Here is a 24,142-nt window from a genome sequence, read left to right on the forward strand (position 1 = left end):
TGGTAATGAAAAATTCGTTTGGTAATGAATTAGAATAATGCATTACCAAATGGATTTTTCACATGTATGAGGATACACAGGATGGAGATGGTGGATTGTTTGCTCTCTCTGATTAATCTGCTACCCTACATAGTGTGAAAATAATCAACATGGTGTTAGTTATAAGTAGAGTGATTACATGTATTTCCACTTGTATATCTAATTAGTGAAGAATATATGCTAGCTTTACGAATTTGGTAATGAAAAGTTATATTTGACAATGAAAGTTGAGGAGATTGGTAATGTGGCTGTTGCGATCTGGCAACTCTGTTACCCCACCAACATCAACAGTCACAGCTTAACTCCGATGGAGAACAGATACTCATAACAGTGCAAGCCACAGGTGCTTGTTTTTTGTGAATAAACAGTGAATAAACTGCTATACCTTGCCACTAGAACACACGGGAATTTACAGTGTTGTGCAGTGTTAAGAAATTAGAATTTAGAGTGCAGAGGATTAACTGTGGACTGCAAACTGGCGGTTCAAACCAGTCCAAGAGCAAGGGACTTGTAAGTACCCAGAATGTTTAATATTGTATAAACTCACCTCTAAAACCTCATTTTATGGTTCTTTTGCATTTATTTCAGTCTTTTATGTCCCTTATTGGTGTGATTTGGGTCTTAAATAGGTGCAATGCATGTCCAGAGGGAGTTGTATAGGTGTTTTTCAGAGTTAGGGTCCATAAGTACAAGTCCATAAGCTGGGGCCCAATATCCGGACAGGACCACTATCCGGACCTGCCTATGGCTCTATTGATCCGGATATTGGAGGGGTTACTGTATTTACATGTTAGAGATATCAGGGTGGAAAGGAATACTTGACCTCAGTAGTACCAAACAATGATAAAAACAGTAAAATATACATTGAAGTGTACCGTAGCTAACGATTTATGGAGGAAGACCATACCATCATCCAGGCCACACCAGCACCCCACCCCATGCCCAGACTACACCATCATCCAGGCCTCACCAGCACCCCACACTATACCCAAACCACACCATCATCCAGGCCACACCAGCACCCCACACCATACCCAGACTACACCATCATCCAGGCCACACCAGCACTCCACACCATACCCAGACTACACCATCATCCAGGCCATACCAGCAACCCACACCATACCCAGACTACACCAATGTCCAGGCCACACTAGCACCCCACACCATACCCAGACTACACCATCATCCAGGCCACACCAGCACCCCACACCATCATCCAGGCCACACCAGCACCCCACATCATACCCAGACCATACCATCACCCCACACCATACCAAGACCACGCCATACCAAGACCACACCATACCAAGACCACACCATCACCCCACACCATACCAAGACCACACCATACCAAGACCATACCATCACCCCATACCATACCAAGACCACACCATCACCCCACACCATATCAAGACCACACCATCACCCCACGCCATACCAAGACCACATCATCACCCCATGCTATACCCAGACCATCACCCCACACCTTACCCAGACCATCACCCCACACCATGCTCATATCATCATCCCACATCATCACCCTACACAATACCCTATACCATACCCACACCATCACTTCACACCATCATCCCACACCATACCCACACCATCACCCCACACCATATCCATATCATCACCCCATACCATACCCAGACCATCACCCAACACCATACCCAGACCATCACCCTACACCATACCCAGACCATCACCCCATACCATCATTTGCTCAGACACTTCATTGCCCACACTATCATTGATTCAGATACCCTATCACCCACACCATCACCAAGAACATCACCCCACACCATCACTCACCCAGACACCCTGTTGCCCACACCGTCACCAAGACCATCACTTCCCTTCATCACCTCACAGTCATCTTCACTGTTACCCAGACCACACCATTACCTAGAATGGTTCCCAAACTGAGGGCTCTGGGATAACATTTAAGTGTCTAAAGTCTGGGAATAAATCTTTATAATACTGTAATTTTCCCTAGGCAGTATTTGTGAGGAATCCTTTTTAAGTAACTTTCTTGTGTTGAGCATATCTAGAGCCAATGAAAGATGAATTTCTCAGATTCAGAGGTGACTCATTTGCTGTTCAGATACTTTTGTAAAGAGGAGCTTGATGGAGTTCAAAGTATGAATGGGATGCTACCTACCATGGTATCAACTGATTAGTTGCCTAGGCTTTTGTGTCAGTTTTGTCTACATTTAAACACTTCCAACCTGTTGAGCATCACATTGAAAATGCATACGTAGTTCTGCATGGGAGATGATTTCTTCTGTATCCATTCTGTGTCTCAACCACTGATACCTCACTTTGATAGCAAAACTGCAATTTCACCTGTATGACATAGTTTGATGTCCACTTTTTGGGTGTTCAGATTTTATTTGCATTCACCTTGTTTTGATTTTTAATCATTCACACTGTTACAGTCTATCTATCTATCTATAGCCCGACGCCCTAATCCCGCAAAGGGTGGCCGCAGGCAAAACGCCTCCAAGTCACTCTGTCACCCACCATTTGACTCCCCTCCCCCCAACTCACCCCCCCCCCTCCCTCATATACCTCTCAACTCCATCCCTCCACCTCATCCTCGGTCTACCCCTCCCTCTCCCTCCCTCCACCTCACCTACATACACCCTCTTAGTCAGTCTTTCATTCTCCATTCTCTCCACATGTCCAAACAGACTCATAATATTTTCATATGAGTGATGTTATTTTGATTGCTTCTTCAAATGAAGTAGATGGGAACCACAGATGTTATACAGTATTCAGTCCAGGTGGGCCACTGAATGACAATGTATGGGCACCTTCGATGTAGACCATCACCTAACCCCACAACACACCTGTGGGCTTCTCAACAGTCAGTTGGCATGTGCTGTTACTGACATGACTGTGCTGTGACAGATAATGCCATATTTGGACCTGCGTGCCAGTGTTGATTTAACCGTGTCTTAGTAACTTTGAGGACCGGACTGTCTGCTTGCTCTGTTATATACCATCAGCGTTTTGGGAGAGCATGTTATAGGTGAACTGACAGATGTAGATCTGGAAAGGATGTGTGACAAGATGCAAGTTGAGCAGGGAGGGGTTATGACTGATGGTGTAGAAGAAAAAGTGCTTAATGTTGTAAAAAGCTTTTTATGATGATAATGAAGCATATCTAAGGGTAGGTGTAAGTATACTGATGATGTGCTTGCTGATACTGAATGAGATCTTGCTGACTATTGTAGAATTTTCTGAATAGCTATGAGGTGCAGTATATGAAAGTTGTTTAATATGAGTAATATCATGGTTCTTTAGGGATGTGGTAATTTACATTGTAATGTGCTTGTGAATGGATGGAGAGACATGATACATGATTTGATGAAATATATTAAGTGCTCTACCTTGGTTGAGAGATAGAAGAGAGGCAAGTGTGTAAAAGAAGTGGAGAATAACTTGACTTAGGGAAGAAAGTTATCAGTTATAAAGACCTTCTTGATATGCTATAGAGAACTGAGTATAGGAGCTTCAAGAATGCTGCATGAAAGTGTGTTACAGCTAACATGACTTTAGCATGGCATTAATGTAAAATTCAGGAGGGAGACCAGTGTACATGGGAACATTAATGAATACATGTGAGTTGCATAGGTTGAATAGGATAAGAAACCAAGAGATTGATGAAGGATAAGGAGTAAAGAGGTCTGTTGATCAAAGAGTAGAATAGAGTGCATCGATGGTGGAGTTATGTAGGGGGATAGATATGAAAAGGGGATGAAAATGTTGAATGTGGATGAGTTTTGGTATGGGAAGATGCAAATAAATTGTTGAAAGATAGAAATGTATAGATAAGGTGCAGTATCTATACAGATTTTATGAAGTACTTATGTGGAAAGTGGTTTGTTTGTGGGCTAGATATGAGAATTATGTTGGCTGAATGATGAATGAGTGGCTGTAGGGTCCAGTTCACCAAATACATTGTTGATGGTTTCCAACTTGTTTTATCTTTCTTCATCTTGCTGAAACCTACCTACCCTATTTATGGTTATGGTGGAATTTTGGGTAGGATAATAAATAATAATTTCTTACCTTGCTGTACACTGTGCGTTGTTAAGCCTAAAATATAGTGGAATTAATTTGCATGGATAAGTCATATAATGAATGTATGATTTTTATGCAGGATGATGATGAAGTTTCCCAAACATTGCTGTACTTGTCAAGTTTCTTACCACGTCGTTTGGTGCCAACCCTAGTTGGGCACTGCCTCTCACGTCTTCGAACCTCCCAGGCAGAGCAGGTCAGTGTTTAATTTTTCACTCTACAGTTGTATTTCAAGCTTGTGTGACTCTAAATTGTGCATCTACTGTCCACTGGCCAGGCATGAAACCAAGTTAGTGTCTACTATTTCTTGTAAGTGTGTGCATTATATTTTTCATCACTTCCACTACATGATCCATGAGCTTTAGACCTTTATAATTTCCTCTATCTGAGATGTCACCTTTACCCTTATAGCAGCTCATGATGTTGTTGACCCCCACTCTTTGAGCACCACACAATTGTATGCTGTTTTGTGTACTATACTCTCTTTAGTCCGAGTAGGCATAAAATTGCCATCTCTCCATCTTGAATGCTGAGCTGCAAGAAGGAGAGTAACATTAGAATACAGTGCAACCTCTGAAATTCAGAGTGCCAGTGGCCACAAACTGTTCAAACTTTTGAAGAATTGGAATTTTAGAAGTTTTTACCTGACTTTCTGCGTCTTATTCATGTCGTCTAGACATTCCTCTGGCATAAGCCTTGTAGCATGGGCTAACCAGGCTACTACAAGAATCACCTTTTCCAGCATTTTCATAACATGATGGTTGTCTTTTTTTCTTTTGTAATTCAAGTTAATTATAATTAGTTTGTTGGTAAAACATTTGCTACTAACCATAAATTATATTTCCCATAGGGAGTGGGCTGTAGCACCAGCCAAACAGGGTGGTACTCCTTAAGAGGATGGGAATGCAGGTGACAGGGAGAGTTGGAGCTTCTATTTTACTAGCCGTCAGAATATCCTGACCATCCCTCTTTGCATTGTAACACTAACATGGAGAGTAGACCAGCATACTCTCCCAAATACCTACCTCTAACTACAGTATCTCATGCATCTACATGTGCATTACATAGCACATAACATACCCCATTACATCACAGGGGTTGATGCCAGCAAGAGCATGTGGCCAGGAAACTTTGCCCCCGCTACCTAGTGGTGGACCCGAGGGGAGGTGTGATGAGGGCCCTGCTGGTATAGTTTGGGGACCAGGATGGGATGAGGCTCAAATCTGTGCCAGAGGGTACAGGGCATTGGGGTTCCCAGGCTGCCGCTTCCACTCAGTAGAGAGGGGCCCGAGCTCAGGAGTAGTGCCCCTATCAGTGGATGCATAGTGCTGGGGCAGTTACAGTGCCAATGCACACTTGGAGGGTGTCCCTGTAGCTGTCCTGGCAGGGTGCCCTGAGGCCACAGCCATAGCCACTGGTCATGGGTGGTGGGCAATGGGCCCAGGTCCCATGCCTGGACTTTGGACTGTGCAGGTGGGCAGGGCCTTTGTCTGTCTCTCCCTCTATTTTATTTATTTATTTTTTTTTACTGATATTATGTAATTATTTTTACTGATATTACAAAAAATGAGAAAAAGCAAAGCAACCCTGTGGAATGGATATTACCCAAGGGGATTAAACTGGCATCTTGGGATGTGGGTATTTTTAAGGGCAGAGTAGGGGAAGTAGCTGAGGCCATGAGTAGGAGGTGAGTGGATGTTGGTTGTGCACAGGAGGTTAGGTATAAGGGAGGATCAGCGAGAATGATTGCCGGGAAGGATTGTAAGTACAGGTATACCCTGGTTTAATGATGCAATGGGTTAGATAAAAACCCGCTGTTAGGTGGGGTATCGTATATCGGGGTAGATTTAACATATAAAGTGTAGGGATGCATTTTTGAGCCTTGGGTTTCCCCCCAGCCAAGTCCTAAACTCTTCCAAATGGGTCCAAAAACAAGTTTAAAGTCAGTGTAAATAGCCCAACAGCTGTAAAAGAAGCTTACCTAAGCCTAATACCCATAAATAACTCACTAAAACCAACAAATAAAATCTGAAAATGATCAAATATAAGTCTGGAAAAAATCAAGCTTAGTAAATTGTACCCCAAAATGATTATGTTCACCCCACCTGTGGCTAAAATACATTAATCCAAGTCTAAAAACAGTATATAAATCAACCTAAACACAATTTTTGTCTAAAATATAATCAAAATCGGTAAAAAAGAATAAAAACCCATTGTTAAACTGGAGTTTTGTCATTATTATGTGGGGTATGGTGGTGCAGGTATACCCTGGTTTGACGATGCAGTTGGTTAGGTAAAAACGCATCATTAGGCCGAGTATCATATATCGGGGTAGATTTAACATGTAAAGTAATTGGATGCTTTTTTCAGCTTTGGGTTACCCCCCCCAGCCAAGTCCAAAACCCACTCAAGTGAGCCCAAAAACAAATTTAAAACCAATCTAAATGGCCTAACAGTTATAAAAGAAGCTAACCTAAGCCTGACACCTGTAAATAACTTGCTGAAACCAACAAATAAAATCTGAGAATTGTCATATGTGTGTGGAACAAGTCAAGCTTCGTCAGCTGTACCCCAAAATGACAATTTTCACCCCACCTGTGGCTAAAACACATTAATCTAAGTCTAAAAGCAGTTTATAAATCAACCTAACCACACAATTTTAGTTTAAAATATCAAAATTGGTTTAAAAAAAAAAAAAAAAAATGGTTTGGCCATTGTTAAGTGGGTTATGGTGGTATTTCTACCCCCATCATTAATCCAGAGTATTGCATCTAGGGCTATCGTATGTCAAGGTATACCTGTACTGTATGTACCACAGTTATCCGTCCATCTATCTATCTGTCATCCAATCCTGCGTTGCCCCATAAGAAGTGTAGGAGCCCAGGGCTAGGCAAGTTGGTCCTGACATTTAAGATGAGAGTGACCAGCCTTACTCATCCCTGAGTGGCATTACTTGAGCAATAAACCCTAACCATCCCTTGGATACAAATTTTCACCAGCTCAGTGTGATTGGAGTGCCGTTATTACCCACTAAACCACCAGGAATCAAAATTTGGTTATATGGTTACCACCCAGCTTAGTAAATGGTTTCCTGGTGTATGTATATGCTGTAAAATGCTTTTTAAGCAGGAGGGATTTTTTTTTTTTTTTTTTTTTTTTTTTTTTTTTTTTTTTTAGATAGTTATACCTTGTATTATAGGGTGTTTGTTGGGGTTATACCTTCCATTGAAGGGGATGGGAGGATGCAGTGTGTCGTTATCCAAAAATCTGCAACAACCAACGTGACTTGGGCAGAATTATGACTGATAATTGGAATATTAATGTACATCTGAGTATCAGCATGTTATGTGAAAGTGTAGCAAGAAATTTGATCATTAGGAGATTTTTATGCTCAAAAAGCACACTTGCATAAGTGTTTTGAGTGTATTAGTGCTGCGAGGTCAAGGTTACTGGGCAGGCCTTCACGTCATAAAAATCTTTTTCTGTTGGTGTCTACCCTAATTTTGTGATTAGCTGACAACCTTATATGTTATTATATTATTATGAAATCTGGCACAGACACTAGGTATAGCTTACTTAACAAGTATATATACAAAATTTGTTGAAATTTGGGTTACAACCACTACCATCTTATGTTTGAGGGGATGCTGTGGCGGTGGCTTTTGGGGGATGGTGTCCACACGATTCTTTCTATCTATTGCCAGATGCCTTAATCCCATAAGGGGTGACCACGAAGAAATTGCCTCCATGTCGCCCAGTCCCCTGTCATCTTGCTGCTCTCCCCCTAGCTATCCCTTATATCATGTACCCCTCCACTTCATCCCTCCATCTCATCCTTGCCTTCCCCCCCCACCTCACGCACATACACTGTCCTCATTAGTCTCACGCTCTCCATCCTGTCCACATGGCCAGACCACCTCAATAGCGTTTTATCACATCCACATCCACACCACAATGCTCCTTCACTTCCTCATTTGTCAGTCAGTCTCACCATGTAACTCGATGTACTCCCGTCAAATACTGTAACTCATTTCCACTGCTCTCACGCATGGCTTGTGTCCCTCCAACAAGGTCCACACCTCACTTTCATTCGTTTGAGTTGGTATCACAGTACTATCATGCAATGACTTTTTTACTTCCATACTCACTCCCCTTTTGCTTATCACTGCTTTCAATGAATCAGCAGCCTTTCTTCCCTGTTGTACCCTTTGAAGCACTTTATCCTCCAGACTTCCATCCTTACTCATCACACTACCCAGGTACCTGAATGCTCACACATTTTCCAATTCCTCATCCTCCAACCTCACTGTACATTCAGTGACGTCATTTCTCTTGAAGACCATAACTTTACCCTTTCCCTGCATTGACCTTTAGATTCCATTTCTTGCACACACTCCCAGACTCATTCACCAAGAATTGTAGTTCCCCTTTGTCTTCACTTAATAATACAGTATTGTTTGCAAACAACAGAAGAGGATGTTTCCAAATGCTGCCCTCACTCATTAGGGCCACTCCAACATCCACTGCCCTACCTTGTATCCCTTTTATAACCCCATCCATGTACAGATTGAACAACGATGGAGACAAGACACATTCCTCTTTCAGTCCAACATGCAGATAGAAAAATTCACCACATGCACTGTAGTCATAGCACCCTCATATATACTCTTTACAGCATTAAACAACTTCCCATCTACTCCATGTATTCATAATCTTTTCCACATTCCATGTCTATCTGCTCTGTCTTATGCTTTCTCCAAATCCATGAAGGCCGCATACAACTTCTTTCCCTTCCCTTTCCCCTTGCACTAAAGACCTAAGGATGAACACAGTATTCGATTAACACAACCTCTTCCCTTCTAGTCCGATAGTCTGTTGGGGATACCGTTCATTCGCGTCTGCATAAGGTAATTTAACACTGTCATGGCCTTTGGACCCTACTGATGAATATTATGGAGGGTGTTGCTCTGACAGCTTTGAACATTTTTCATAATATCCTTTGATATGCAATTTAGCTGTTGCCATTATCAGAACTTCTTATTTGCTCATATCTCTTGTTGTCCTAGCTTGTGGGTAAAGGTGTCTATACCCATGGTTTTCATGGTCAAGGATTATGATGCAAGTTTAAAATTGCCGTTTAATGAATTTGTAGAGGATTTTTTGCAAATTAAGTTAAAATACAGGCAAAGTACATTAGATGGCCCCATCACTTACAAGTGAATAATTCATTCATTTATTCATCATAGAAAATAAATGAATAATGATGTGAGAAAAGACTAAACACAGATTGGGTTCTTTCTGACTGCAGACATATCAACATATAAATGGCATACTGGTACAATTCCAACATGTCCTCCATTGAATCATGTTTATGCTAATTAACCGACATCATATGAGATGTAGGGAACTTCACTGCCTCGCAGTAAATAAATTGTGGTCCAGTGGTGTACTCAAGGTTCAAATGGTGGTGATTTACTCAATATCCACTCCTTCTACATCTGTTTTCAAGGCTGTGACTGCTTTTCAGTTCTACATTTCAACTCTCCATGGCACTAGCGAAATACTGTGAATGGCAGTTTGGCTGCATTTCAATGGTATTGAGCTGTTACACATGGTTTCTCAGAGGAACAACAACAATGGATCATCTCGAGTAACTCTTGAGGTGCTAATGGTATACAGTATTTGCAGGCAGCAGCAAATGAAATGGTGACTTTGAAAGGTCTTTAGACTTCTATCCATACAACATGGGATCCAGTGTTGGGGGTTTGGTTTCACATGCTGACATCCATATGGCAGTTTGAATGTGGGCTCTTTGTACATTCAACTCAAGAGCTTCCATTGTGGTTGGGAGATTTTTCAGGTCAGGGGCTGTAGTTGTCTTCTGCCTTAGCGTCTGACCAGACATTGACTTGCACGTCAGACATATTGTCCATCTTTGTACATCCATAGCAGCTGGCCATGAAAGAAGTAGCCTCATTTACTACATTGTCAATGGTCGAGTCATTTTTTCTGAGTGCCTGAAGGCAGTTGCCAGCATGAAGTGCCTTGATTGCTGTTGCCATCCCGATGTCAAAGCATTGGCCAACTGTGTCACATCCTGTCAGACCATGTGCACCAGGAAGATCTGGAATAATTGTCTTGTGCTTTTCTGCACGCTCGCCAATGTCAATGAGTGTCCTATCAGATCCAGTGCTCTCCATAGACAGCAAGCATGACTGTCTAAGTGTACGGTACATTAGTATCATCACAAGTAACTCTGATGCTCTTTACACCCTCATTAGCTATTTTGCGACTTTTTGAACTATGATCACGTCCACCACCTCAAGCATTATTCGAAAATCGGTCAAATCTCCTTGCATCCTTTTAAACGTCTCGATCGGAATGGGTCCCTTCCTGGTGATGACCAATTTGTGGTCCAAGTCTTTGTCCTTGCTAACAGCCACAAGCTGTTGGCAGATCATTTCCGTCAATTACACTATGTTCTCGGTGATGGTAAGTGTGACTTTCCCTGCTGGAAGTGGTGTTATCAAGTCCAACTTGTGCATGCTGCTAGCAAAATGGCCAGCTCTGGCCAGTCTTGTACCATTCTTGATAATGTAATTATGGGATCTCAATATCAAATACTGTATACAGCAATCTCTCTATTATCCAGACAGCCATTACCCGGGCCATCCATCACCTGGACATTGTGATCTGACTGTTCCAAACCACAATTCGTACATTGTTTCCCACTATCTAAACAAAATGCTTGCATTTGTGTCAAAATTATTATGGGCACAAAAAATTTCTGCCTGGATGGGTGAGAATAGCCTGGTGGCGCCGCTGTGTCAGGCTGGTTTGTTTACTTACGTCTGCCAGAGACTCCCGTTGCTCTCTCCCTTTTCCTGCACGTCGCTTGTGTTGTGAGCAGCTCTTCCCAGACTGTTGTTTTGGTTGCACATGTGGTAGCTTTCATGGTGGTTCCCTACCTGTGTCAGGCCTTGCTGTTCCATATATGCCTCTTCCTAGGGTGTATGATGATGGCCCCTCCACCAGGGAAGAGGAAGATAGTGGTGTTGACTCTGGAGATGAAGTAGGTGATCCTGTGTAAGACTGATGCGGGATGGTCCACTTCTTGCATCCATAAAGAGTATGGCCTGGCCTGCTCAACCCTACATGACATCAGCAAAGTCTGTGACAAACTCACCCAGTACATAGCAGACTTTGACCAGAAGTACAGACGCATTACCGAACGGAAGACTATGAGTTTATCCTGGCATGCTAAAGTCAGCCGTTTGACACTGATCTGGTGCCAGCAACAACAGGCTGCAGGCATGCTAGTGAGAGGCACCGAGTTGAAGGCTGCTGCCAAGAAGTTTGCCCACCTTCACAGCGTCCAAGACTTCAAGGGATTCGAAGGTTGGTTGTTCAGGTTCAAGCTTTGACATGGCATTACCAGTCATAAGCCCCATGGCAAAGCTGTGGACTCTAGCGTGGAGGGAGTGGAGGAGTTTCAGCAAAATTTGTTGGGCTTGATTGAGAAGGAAGGCCTCGCTCTTGGTCTTCTATAATGCGGGTGAAACTGGTCTCTTCTACCGCTCAGTGCCCACAAACGCTCTGGTAGATGAGGAGGAGAAACCTGTGCCTGGCCACAAGTTGTCTAAGCAATGGGTATCTGTTTTGTGCTGTGTTAATGCTAATGGGTCGCACCGGCTTAAACCCATTATCGTTGGGCATGCAAAACAGCCCTATTGCCTTTGTGGGCTAATGGATGTCCTTCCTATTGTGTGATACCATTCTGTGAAAGCCTGGTTTACCTGCAAGATCTTCACAGATTGGTTCCACAGGCATTTCATCAAGGAGGCCATCCATTATCAAACGGAGGAACTTGGAATTCTTTGTGACCAGGTAAAGGCTCTTCTTTTCCTGGACAGTGCCCCCGCGCATTCCTCCAAGAAAGAATTGGGTGCAGATGGCAGTCACATTAGGTGCATGTTTTTGTCACCTAATACCACTGCTCTGATTCAACCAGTGGACCAGGGTGTGATCATGGCCATGTAGAGGCTGTACCGATGGAGGTTCCTGCATGAGATGATGGTTGTTCTTGAAGATAAGGATGAGCAGAGTCGGGGGCTGGACACACGAGGGCAGAGGACACTGGAAAACCGGCGATGCTACAACCTTAAGTCTGCAGTGTACAACTGGACGAGTGTGTGAAAACCTTTGAAAGTGGTTGGTCTCATCTTCTTCAGGGACACGAGAGCAGACATGACTTTCTGGGCTTTGACGTGGACAATTTTCACACTCGTCTTCATAACGCAGATGAGGCTGTGGATGTCAATGATATGCAGGAGTGGTTAGATGACAGTGGGGTCAGTCCTGGCTATCAGGTTATGTCAGTCTTCAAGATCACCACCTTGGTTGCTGGTGCCCATCCTGAAGAGAGTGACAAGGACGATGCAGATAGCCTGGAGAAGTCCAGTACTCCACCCATCCCCTGCCTGAGCACACTCCGGGCATATCTCAAGCAGGTGCATGAGTATGCTGAGCACTGGAATGTGACATAGAGATGATCCTTCTTTGCCTTGTGGAGGATCTGCATTCTGTGTGGGAGTTGTCATCTGACGCCTGAATCGTCACTTTTGTTGCCAGTCCAAGATCGACTCCTTTTTCGGGCTTCTGACCCCCACCCAGTCCACCTCTGTTCTGCCACCACCACAGCATCAAGCACGCTTTCAGCGGCTGAGCCTCAATCTAGCACGTCATCAGCCATTATGTCTCCCCAGGACGTGAGTTTGCAGTTGTCTTCAAAGTCACCTGAAGTTTGCAGTCCATCACCACATCCCACACCCACTTCCCTGGTCCGACTGCCGGAGATCCTCCTTGACTGATTCGAACTAAGCTCTTAAGACTACCCACTTGATCAAATGGGATGTATTGTGTAATGCAATAGCTTTGCCAGCTGCAGTACAACATTCCAAGTTGAGGTAGCAGGTTATTCAGCATGATGCCCAGCGAGGCATTGTGAGTGTTTGTTGATTTTATTCTAGCATACTAAACTTTACCATGATTTTATTCTATTTTACCATTATGTTTTGTGTGCCCACTGCATTTTTCTTGTATAGATGGTTTGCTCATGTTTTTTTCCATGTCACAGCAGGGTATGGCCCTGCAGTGGTGGTTGCTTGACAGTGATTGATGAGACTGCTTTACCGTGGTAACTGCTTGGCTGTGGTTTATAGGTCTGCATGACCAGATAGAGTAGTGTTAAACAACAGGAACAAGTGTTGAACAATTTACTGTATTGGCCTTTTACACCGGCTTTCAAAGTTAGGTTATGTACGAACGAGGGCCAGAGGAGAAGTCCACTAACTGGATGGAGCCATTACCCAGACATGCCTTTGGCTCTATTACATTGGATAATCGAGGGATTATGGTACTCATCCAAAAACCTTGCCTTTTCCAAAACATAGAGGCAAAAGTTGTTGATATAGTCTAGGACTGTTCCTTTGGTTAGCTAGTGTACTACCCAGAGAATAGCACTTCCTTCAACTACTATTGCTTCTGGTTCAGGGGTTAATTGTGCTGATGCCTCAACTTTCAACCGCTGTTTTATGAATGACTTAGCCCTTGTGATTTTAATCTCCCCTTTGTCATTGAATATGGCATCGGAGCCAGTTCATGTTTCAGAACTTCATGAAAGTTGATGTCTCTTGTAGCCTGTAGTCCAAGCACACATGAGTAGATCAAGGTGGCGTCAAATACATCAGTAGATCCTACACATATGGACTTCCTGGTGACAGCTGTTGTTATGACTTCTTTTTTTTTTGGTGTATGACCTTTTTGGTAATGTAGAGTAGAACCCTGCTGGCCAGGCAGCTGTATATTTCATCATATGGTCCTTTCCAATTGCCACTGCATTGTGAACGTTTGCCTTGTCAGATGCAATCCAGTCAGTAGGAATGTTGATAAGGGAGTGTGCATGATCAGCTGCATTGAATGGATCAGTGTATGTTTGCAGCATCTTCTTGATGTTTTCACGATCTTGTGCATCTGTCGAAATCCTTGATAGCGTCTCCTCCTTATGGGTAGTCACCTCATCTACTCAGCTGCCATTGATCATATCAGAGATCTTGCAGAATGTGGCTACAAACGTGCATGCTAAATGCCCACTTCTTAAGAGTCTCTTGCTTCATTATCACTCTGACGATGCCTTTGGGACTTTGCTCTATCACAGAAATGTTGCATTGTACATGTTGGACCAGATGCCATGCCATAGACCCTCCTTGTGGCACATTACGTGCTACCCTTTCATGAATTTCTCAAGTACTGTACATTGCCATGAAGTCTTTCCATTGAACACAGGTAAAACATCCCATATCTAGCAGAATTGTGATGCCCAGCAGCAAAGAAATACAGAAGCATCACTTGCACCACCCATAGGTGAAGAAGCCATTTGCCTTTATGTTCTGCTCGGACAAACACCATCATTATAAAAATTGGTTTCACTAGAATCTCTATCTATCTATCTATCTATTGCCTGACGCCTCAATCCCGTTTGGGGTGGCCACAAACAAATCGCCTCCAAGTCGCCCTGTCCCCCGCCATTTCACTGCCCTGCTCCCAACTCACACCCCCCTCTCTCATATACCTCTCCACCCCATCCCTCCATCTCATCCTCGGTCTCCCCCTCCCTCTTCCACCCTCCACCTCACTCACATACACTCTCTTTGTCAGTCTTTCACCCTCCATCCTCTCAACATGGCCAAACCACCTCAGTGTGTTCCTCACAACGCTTCCTATCACATCCACATCCACACCACAACGTTCCTTTATATCCTCATTCGTCAGCCTGTCTCTCCACGTGACTCCACAGGCTCCTCTTAAATAACTCATTTCCACTGCTCTCACTCTTGACTTGTGTCCTTCCAACAATGTCCAAGCTTCACTTCCGTACGTTAGAGTTGGTATCACAATACTGTCATGTAGTAACTTTTTACTTCCATGCTCACTTCCCTGTTTCCTATCACTGCTTTCAAGGAACCAGCAACCTTTCTTCCCTGCTGTACCCTTTCAAGCACTTCACCCTCCAAACCTCCATCCTTACTCATCACACTACCCAAATACTTAAACGTACTCACATTTTCCAATTCCTCACCATCCAACCTCGCTGTACATTCACTGACTTCACCTCTCTCAAAGACCATCACTTTACTCTTCCCTACATTCACCTTTAGGTTCCGTTTCTTACACACTCTCTCAAACTCATCCACCAAGCCTTGCAGCTCCCCTTCGTCTTCACTCAACAACACAGTATCATCTGCAAACAACAGTACAGGGAGTTTCCAAACACTATCCTCTCTCACCAGGGCCACTCCAACATCCACTACCCTACCTTGTACCTCTTTTATTACCCCATCCATGTACAGATTGAACAACCATGGAGACATGACACATCCCTGTTTCAAACCAACTTTCAAAGAGAAAAATTCACTTAGTTCACCATCCACACGCACTGCAGCCTTCGCACCATCGTACATACTCTTCACAGCATTCAACAACTTCCCATCTACTCCATATATTCTTAACACTTTCCACAATCCTTGTCTATCCACCCTGTCATATGCTTTCTCCAAATCCATGAAAGCCGCATACAACTTCTTTCCCTTCTCTAGAAACTTTTCCACTAAAGATCTAAGAATGAATATCTGATCTACACAACCTCTTCCCTTCCTAAAGCCTCCTGTTCTTCTCCAACTAATTTCTCTGTTCTTTCTCTTACTCTGTCTATAAGTATCCTACCATACACTTTTCCTATTATACTAAGAAGACAAATGCCCCTATGGTTACCACACACTTCTTTTCCCCTTTTCCTTTGTACAAGGGAATAATTATACCTGACTTCCAATCCTCCGGGACTCTACCTTCCTCCCAGGCCAATCTGCACATCTTCCACATCCATTCTACTACTATCTCTCCCCCATGCTTCAGCATTTCACCACACACTCCATCAATTCCTGGGGCTTTCCCCGATTTAACTTTCTTCATTGCTTCCACAACTTCTATCCTACTAATTTCTTCCTGTCTTCTCACCTCCCTCCTTCTCCCAGCCATTCCCCAGCCACTTATACTCGCATTACTTCCATCCTCTACGTTCAACAATTCCTTAAAGTGTTCTCTCCATCTGCTCACTTTTTCTCCCTTCTCCACTAGTAATCTACCATTTTTATCTTTCACTCCCCTGCTAACTTCATTTCCACCCTGTCTTACTCTTTTCACTTCTCTCCAGAACATTTTCTTACAGTCCCTCCACTTTACACTCAAATTCCTTCCAAATTCCTCATCCACTCTCTTCTTACTCTCTCTTACTAATATCTTTACCTCTCTCTTCCTTTCCACATATAACTCTCTCTTCCGCCTCTCAACTTCTTCCACGCCCCTATTTCTCAACCATTCATTGTATGCTTTCTTCTTTTGTGCCACAGCCTGTTTCACCTCTTCTGTCCACCACGCTGTTCCTTGCACCCCCCTCCGTCTTCTCTTCCTTCCACACACCACATCACATGCTGCACATATTTCTTCTGTAAATATCTTACACACACCTTCCACGTCTCCCATCTGCTCCAGTTCATATTTGCCCAATCGTTCCTCCACTTCTCTCTTATACTCTGCCTTTTTCTCATCCTCTTGTAACCTTTCCACTCTCCTTGCAACTACTCCTTCCTCTCGTCTTTCCCTTCTTCTATTCCTCCATTCTAATTGGACATTGATTCTGGCCACCACCAAGTAGTGGTCAGAAAGTCCACTCCCCAACCTCTATACACTCTTGCATCCTTTACACATCTTCGCATCCTTTCATCCACACACACATAATCAATCATTGCCTTCCTTTCACTCAGTTCACCACCCACCCTTCTCATCACTCGCCATGTATACCTGTGGATCATTTTATGCCTGAAGAGGGTATTGGCTATCACCAACCCCCTCCCAGCACAAATGTCCACTAACGCACTCCCATTCTCATCTATCTCAGCAGGCACACCCCACTCACCAACTATTCCATCCACCTTCACATTACCAACTTTACCATTCATATCACCAATCAAAAACACTCTCTCATTCCTTCCAAACTTTTCCATGCACACTTCCACATTTGTCCAGAACTCTTCTCTCACTCTTCTAGCACGATCTTGCGTTGGCGCATACACACACACAATCCCCCACATTTGTATTCCAACTTTCAACTTTACCCACACAATCCTTGACCCAACTGATCCATACTGTCTTATGCTCTTCTTCCATCTTTTACTCACAACTATACACACTCCTTCCTTTGCCCTCTCATTCTCATCTACTCCTGCACATATACCCCATCCATACTCCCATTCTCTCACACTTTCTCCTCTCCATTTTGTTTCAGTTATTCCACATACATCCACTTTCGCATCCTCAAGCACCTGGACAATCTCTCTCTCTTTCACCTCATCATTCGCTCCTCTTACATTCCATGTACACATTACCAAGTCCTTTGTCCGGTCCTGGGTCGTCAACGTTTGGTCAGTCCTTGTCCGAGGCTTCTTGTTTGTTTCTTTAGTTAGTTGTTTTCCGGGGAGGGGCACTAACCCTCCGCCAACCCTTTTAGTCGCCTTTTACGACAAGCAGGGATACTGGGGGAGTATTCTTGAAACCCCCCTACCCCCAAGGGTAGGGCTGCATGATGCCTTGCTTTCAAGAACCATCAATAGCTCTTCCCGTGATTTCACCATTAGAAGGATAGTCTCGGGATTTCCTCAACAGCAAATTGAAATACTCTGAAATTCTGTGAGAACATCTTGCCAGCAAGCATTTTTGAAACACTTCCAAAGGCTGGATACATAATCTCCTCGAGTCCACTCTCTGCCATCAAGTTCCCAACTCAGCCAGTGAAACTCATCAGTGTATGCATTCCAGGATGAAGTTTGCAAATTAGTCAAGATACACCCAGGTGATGTGAACGGTGACTTTGTAGAGTTGCTGGTCATTTGTTAAGATTGTTGCATCCTTCCCACGCTGATTGGTAAGTCGTTTAGCCTCTACCATAGCTGTTAACATTGTGTCCGGATCTGCCAGGTCCATGTCTATGGTAGAAGCCCGACAACGGAACTCAATATGATGGAAGCCTGAAAAATCGGAAGCATTTTTTTCCGTTATTTATTTGTCCTATTTAAGGGAAAATGTCCGTTAACGCTAGTATAATTCCATTAAGGAAATTCTGTTCCCAAAACCACTGACTTACCGGAATCCTCATCTTATTCTTTATTTTTTATTTTCATACTATCCTCACCTTATTCTTTGTGTGCATATTTTATTAGCACAGTAGACCCCCATAATTGCCAAACTCATTATAAACGCCTTCACTAATTAATGAGTTAAAACAGTTGGAAAAATGCAGAAAATAAACTGGAGGAAAATGATTGAATTGTTAAGGTTATTCTGCTGAAAGTTAAACGTACATTTAGTGCTCATTCCTTTGTTCGTTTTTGTGTATATGTGAAAGAGAGAATATTGATGCAAACAGTACTGTATTCCATTAACCCCATAATAGCCTCTGATGTTGAACAACCCTTTTCAGTACTGGTGTCAGTGATGTTGAGTTAGTGCCAGCTATAGAAAACTGTGAACAATTATATGAAAGGAACGAAGGTCACTGGTATGTTTACATGACCTTGTGCTACGATCCCAGGCGGTCACATAACCTCAGATGTTTTCATCCATGTGGTGGCACATGCACTGTAATTTTAGGAATTCTTCTGCAAATCATAGCAAATCACAGGATGGATTTTAGAAGCTACAAAGCACATTGCTAGGTGCACCAGATGATTCTCTCCACATCTACAAGAAAAATAAATTGATTTTAGAACTCTTAAAAATTCATTCCGGGGACAGTCAGGAGTGCAAGCAAATTTCTGAACCCACGGCCATTGAGGGGTTAAGCCGTTAAGCCACACCTATGATTGTTTCCTGCGCAGTGGAAGAAACTTTCTCTACGAATTCAAAGGTGGATTTCGTTTCCCAGTTTCCCAGCTGTAGGTTAGGTTAGGTTTGGTTAAATTATTATACAGTTAAAGTAGGTTAGGTTAGGTTAGGTTAGGTTTATTTGAACACTTCGGACAGTCCCTTCCACCATTACTCTGACAAATCAAACAAGAGTTGTCACAGCCAAACAGCTAAAAACAACAGGGAAACAGATTAAAGAAGAAACATTTATTTATGAGTAATGCATTACAGTAGCTGTGGTTTGTAGGCTTTCAGTTACCAGTAAATGTCATTTTCAGGAAGGTTTCAAGAATTAGCGAGGGGGTTTGGAATGCAGCCCTCTCTAATTTGGGGGGGTTACTGTAAGTCAGTACTGTATGTATCATTGTTAACATGTGCAGAATAATGCATTTATGTTATGTTATTAATTGTGGGTTCAGACTGCTGTGTGCATGAGAGTTAGCATAGTTTGCTAGGTTTGGGTGCACATTGTCCGGAACTCGGCTTGACAGTTGCTTCAAGGATTTAGCAGAAAGTACCTCCAACTACTGGAAAAGCTTCCCTTGTATTGAACCTTGGTTACAGGACTTGATTTAGCAGAAAATTTGAGATAATGGCATGGGGGTTGGCTGAATTAGTCCATTAAATCAGGCTTCTACTGTATTATGGGAGTATAGATTGCCCTTGTTGCTGGTTGAGAGGATTGACCTTGCTCTCGGCAGCGTTTTGTGTTATATCCAACAAATTGTGGCGTTTGTTTGTCAGTTTCTGTTTTGTAAACTCAGAATCTAGCTCTCTGCTTCTTGACAATTGGACTGCTTGGTGGGATAGCAAACACAGAGAAAGCACTTCTCATTTAGCCCCTTTTGCTGGCATAGGAGGCTTCTTTGAACCTTGGTACCTTTGCACCTGAACATCATGGGTAATGGGTTTCTTCAACTTTTCTCGTGAAAGACATATCATTGTCTCTGCCCCTGTCACCTCATTTTGATATCTTACTGCAAGCAGGACAACTAGACTGTATGTAGAAAGCAACCCATTCTGCAATGACACATTTGAATAAAAATTTTCTGCAACTACCAGAACCAGTCCTTAATCTGCATTTACTAGGCCTCTTAGGTCTGTCTGCATCTCTGCAACCTTAGTAGCAGATGCCTTGAAACACATGTTCCCATCATAAGAACTGCACACCCTGTACTTACAGAAGGCTTCTATTAGTGTTTTCTGGCTGAGCAGAACACCAAGAGCTATTTGCAGTTACGTTGTTTGATTGACAGCAACATTAGTAACACTGTAATGTTTCCAATCAAGGCACCAGCAGCATTGTTGTCAAACTTGTTTGATATCTTCCTTAGAAGAGCAAGCAGTGTGGAACTGACTGATTGTAGAGCAATGTCCATGGTTATTCTAGTTTCATATTCATTGATATATCTAGAGAGTTATTTGGATTCTGCAGCAGTCTTTTTCATTATCTGATCCATGGCCATCTCATCATCATCATCTGTATCGGTCTCAGCCAAGTGTAGAAGTGCTGAGGCTCTTCTGCGAAAAAGCACAAAACTGGCATCACCATTGTCTGTGAGCACCAGGAGATCTACATTGATTACCTCTGACAGTTAGGAGAGAAGTTTCTGTTGCGAGAGAGAAGTTCCACAGTTTTCAGTATAAATGTCATCAATCTCATATGAGTTCCATTTTCTCAACGTGATTATTTTTAGGGCCTTGTTCTGTAATGTCTGTAGAGTGTTGTAGTGTGTTTTGGTCAGGTTAGAAGCCCAAGCAGGGCTTGCATAATTCATCACTGAACGTATGTATTGTTTGTATACTGTGGTGGTGGTTTCTTTTTTGTGTCCGAATGTTGTATGGGCAAGTGACCTCAAAGCATTGAGTCTTGGTGTTATTTTATTTTTAATGCTTGTGATGTGTTGTTTAAATGACATTGATGTATTGTATGTTACACCAAGGATTTTGGGTGTGTGTGTGTGTGTGGTAGGGGAGTGTTGTTTATGGTGAGGTGTGGGATGTGACTGTGTTCTGCTGTCCAGTTTGTGAGAAGAGTCACTGTAGATTTGGCTGGGGCTATTTTGAGCCTGTTTGTGGTGTAAGAAAGGTTGCTGGTTCCATGAAAGCAGTGATAAGAAACAGGGAAGTGAGCATGGAAGTGAAAATATTACCACATGACAGTATTGTGATACCAACTTTAACGTATGGAAGTGAAGCTTGGACCTTGTTGGAGGGACACAAGTCAAGAGTAAGAGCAGTGGAAATGAGTTATTTGAGAAGACCATGTGGAGTCACATGGAGAGACAGACTGTCAAATGAAGAAGTGAAGGTGCATTGTGGTATGAATGTGGATGTGATAGGAAGTGTTAGGAGAAACACAATGAGGTGGTTTGACCATGTGGAGAGGATGGAGAGTGAGAGACTGATGAGGAGAGTGTATGTGAGTGAGGTGAAGGGGTGGAAGAGGGAAGAGGAGGCTGAGGATGAGATGGAGGGATGGAGAGAAGAGGTATATGAAAGAGGAGGGTGTGAGCTGGAAGCAGGGCAATGAAATGGTGAGGGACAAGGTGACATGGAGGCAAATTGTTTGTGGCCACCCCTTACGGGATTAAGGTGTCTGGCAATACAGTATATATATGTATATATATATATATACAGTAAGCTCGCCCCCAGCGTGTGGGTTTCGTTCCTACTCTGCTTGCATCATCTTGTGTGGCACATACATGCACACAGTCACTCACATTTGAGGCCATTAGAGGGAAAACCTTGTAAGCGCCAAAAAAAGAAAACAGAAAAAAACGCTGTTAAAGTTTGTGTACTTTAAATATGACATAACTTTTCAACCAATGAAGATATTCTGCTCTTGTTTTTTTTTCCATGTAGCCTAATTCATCTACTTTTCCGTAATGATACTCAGACACTGATAATTAGTGGTATTTTAAACGAAAAAATTCAATAACATCTTTCTCCTCTTGTTAGACAACAATTGACGACAAAGTAGCAGTATTTTTACCCATAATATTTGTTATTGTAGGTCAGCTATAAGATATTGAGACTGAAAATATGTCAGTAGGTAAGTAAGGACATGTGCCTTTATGGTGGTGTCATAAAAAAAAAGCTTGGTGGTATGCGTCAAGCCACGCGATTGGCGCGTCTTGCAGCCATCTCCTGTTTTTGGCGCTCGCCTGGTTTTCCATCTCACTCTTGGCCTCACATACATGCGGCTTACAATAAGTGCGTGTTTTGACATGAATGCTACGTTAAAATCGCCTGAACTCAAGTAGGAAAACCGGACATGATTTTGGTTTCCAAGGATGCAGTACTTGGGAGAAGAAAATACTAAGCCAAAATGGACCTAATGGTAATGTCATGGAGTGGTAGGCTGTCGATAGCAGTACGGTCATTCACAGCCATTTAAAAATCATAATTTTCAACCATCTTAGGGACATCTTTTTCACTTAAACCCTTGTTGTAGTGGTAGAAGAGGATTTGGGGAATAAAGTGGTATATGTAACTCTGTTTCTGGCCGGGGTGGTGCTTACCTGGTTTTCCCTCCAAGCGCCTCATTTGTAGTCCAGCTTTCAATCTTACCCACGCAATCCTAGAGCCAAGTGATCCATAATCTCTTATATTCTCCTTCCATCTGTTACTCACCACAATACACACTCCTTCTTTTGCCTTCTCATTGTAACCTGCTCCCGCATATATACCCCATCCATACTCCGTTCTTTCACACTTTCACCTCTCCATTTTGTTTCAGTTAATCCACATACGTCCACTTTTGCGCCCTCAAACACGTGGACAGTCTCTCTCTCTCTTTCGTCTTTTCATTTGCACCCCTAACTTTCCATGTCACAATCCGTACCATGTCCTTTGTTCGGTCCTTAGTCGTCACCTTTTGGTCAGTCCTGGTCCAAGGCTTCTTGTTCGTATTTTTAGTTAGATGTTTTCCGGGGAGGGGCACTAACCCTCCGCCAACCCACTTGTTGTCACATAGGGAACACTTGTTGGTTGGTTATAAGGTTACCACCCAGCATTGTAAATGCTCTCCTGGTTTACAGGGAATCATTTGGCTTGTCACTCAGTATAGAGCTACCCAAAAAACACAGTACCACAGTTAAGTGGGTGGATGATGGGTGCCCCCACCTACTTATAATAACAGTAGTTATGTATTCAGTACTTGCTGTAAAAGGGAAAATTTGGGTTTACGAGTTGGGGGGCTGGCACCAATTAGTATAAATCCCATAGGTTGTGTGTATGTTTGTGTGTGTGTATTTACCTGGTTGTGATATACAGGAAATGATCCATGCGTGTGGGGTCCCGGCTCTTTTTCATGATGTCAAATTTTGCTTTGAACTCGTTTAAGTTTTTAGACTGGACGATCTCTTTCTCCCGGCTGTTCCACAGGTCTGGCATCTATATGGAAAGCTATATTTCTTGATGTCCTCCAAACAACTTGGCTTTTTCAGTTTCATTTTGTGTCCTCTCATTGCTCTCTCATCCCATACAAACAGATCATTTTTATCAATTTTGTCTAGTCCCATCATGGCCCTGAACACTGCAATCATGTCACCCCTCTTCTCCTTTCTTCTAGGGAAGGCAGGTCCAGCTTTTCCAGCCTCTTTCCGTAAGACAGATCTGCCTGGCTGGGGACCATCTTGGTTGCTGTTCTTTGTATTCTCTCTCTCTTATTTTTATCTTTCTTCTTGTGTAGGGACCACACTACTGCCACATATTCCAACCTGGGGCGAATTATGGCCACTATCAATTCTTTCATCATTTCCTCATCCATGTAATGGAATGCCACTCGAATCTTAGTGAGAGATTGTACGTCTCTCTAACTATCTTGTTAATGTGTTTTTCCGGTGACAAACTATCCTGGACCAGCACTCCCAAATCTTTCTCTTCTGTCACTTTTTTGATTGGTTCTTTACCCACCATGTAATTCATCTTGGCACTCTTACCCATTTCCAATATTTTACATTTTTTTGCATTAAATTTCATTTCCCAC

At 43.0% G+C, this 24,142-nt stretch overlaps 1 protein-coding gene across 1 annotated transcript in view; it reads left to right on the forward strand.

Annotated features, from left to right (window-relative positions):
• The window catches only part of LOC145412106 (condensin-2 complex subunit G2-like), a 346,602-nt gene that overhangs the window by 208,139 nt on the left and 114,321 nt on the right, over positions 1–24,142 (forward strand). The window contains exon 17 of the mRNA XM_080282023.1: positions 4,214–4,330. Within this exon, the coding sequence (XP_080138149.1) occupies positions 4,214–4,330 (117 nt within the window). The remainder of the gene's footprint in view (positions 1–4,213; positions 4,331–24,142) is intronic.

Source organism: Coenobita brevimanus, chromosome 92, assembly GCF_032717465.1.
Source record: "Coenobita brevimanus isolate Jiangsu-jjx chromosome 92, ASM3271746v2, whole genome shotgun sequence".
Lineage (NCBI taxonomy): Eukaryota > Metazoa > Arthropoda > Malacostraca > Decapoda > Coenobitidae > Coenobita > Coenobita brevimanus.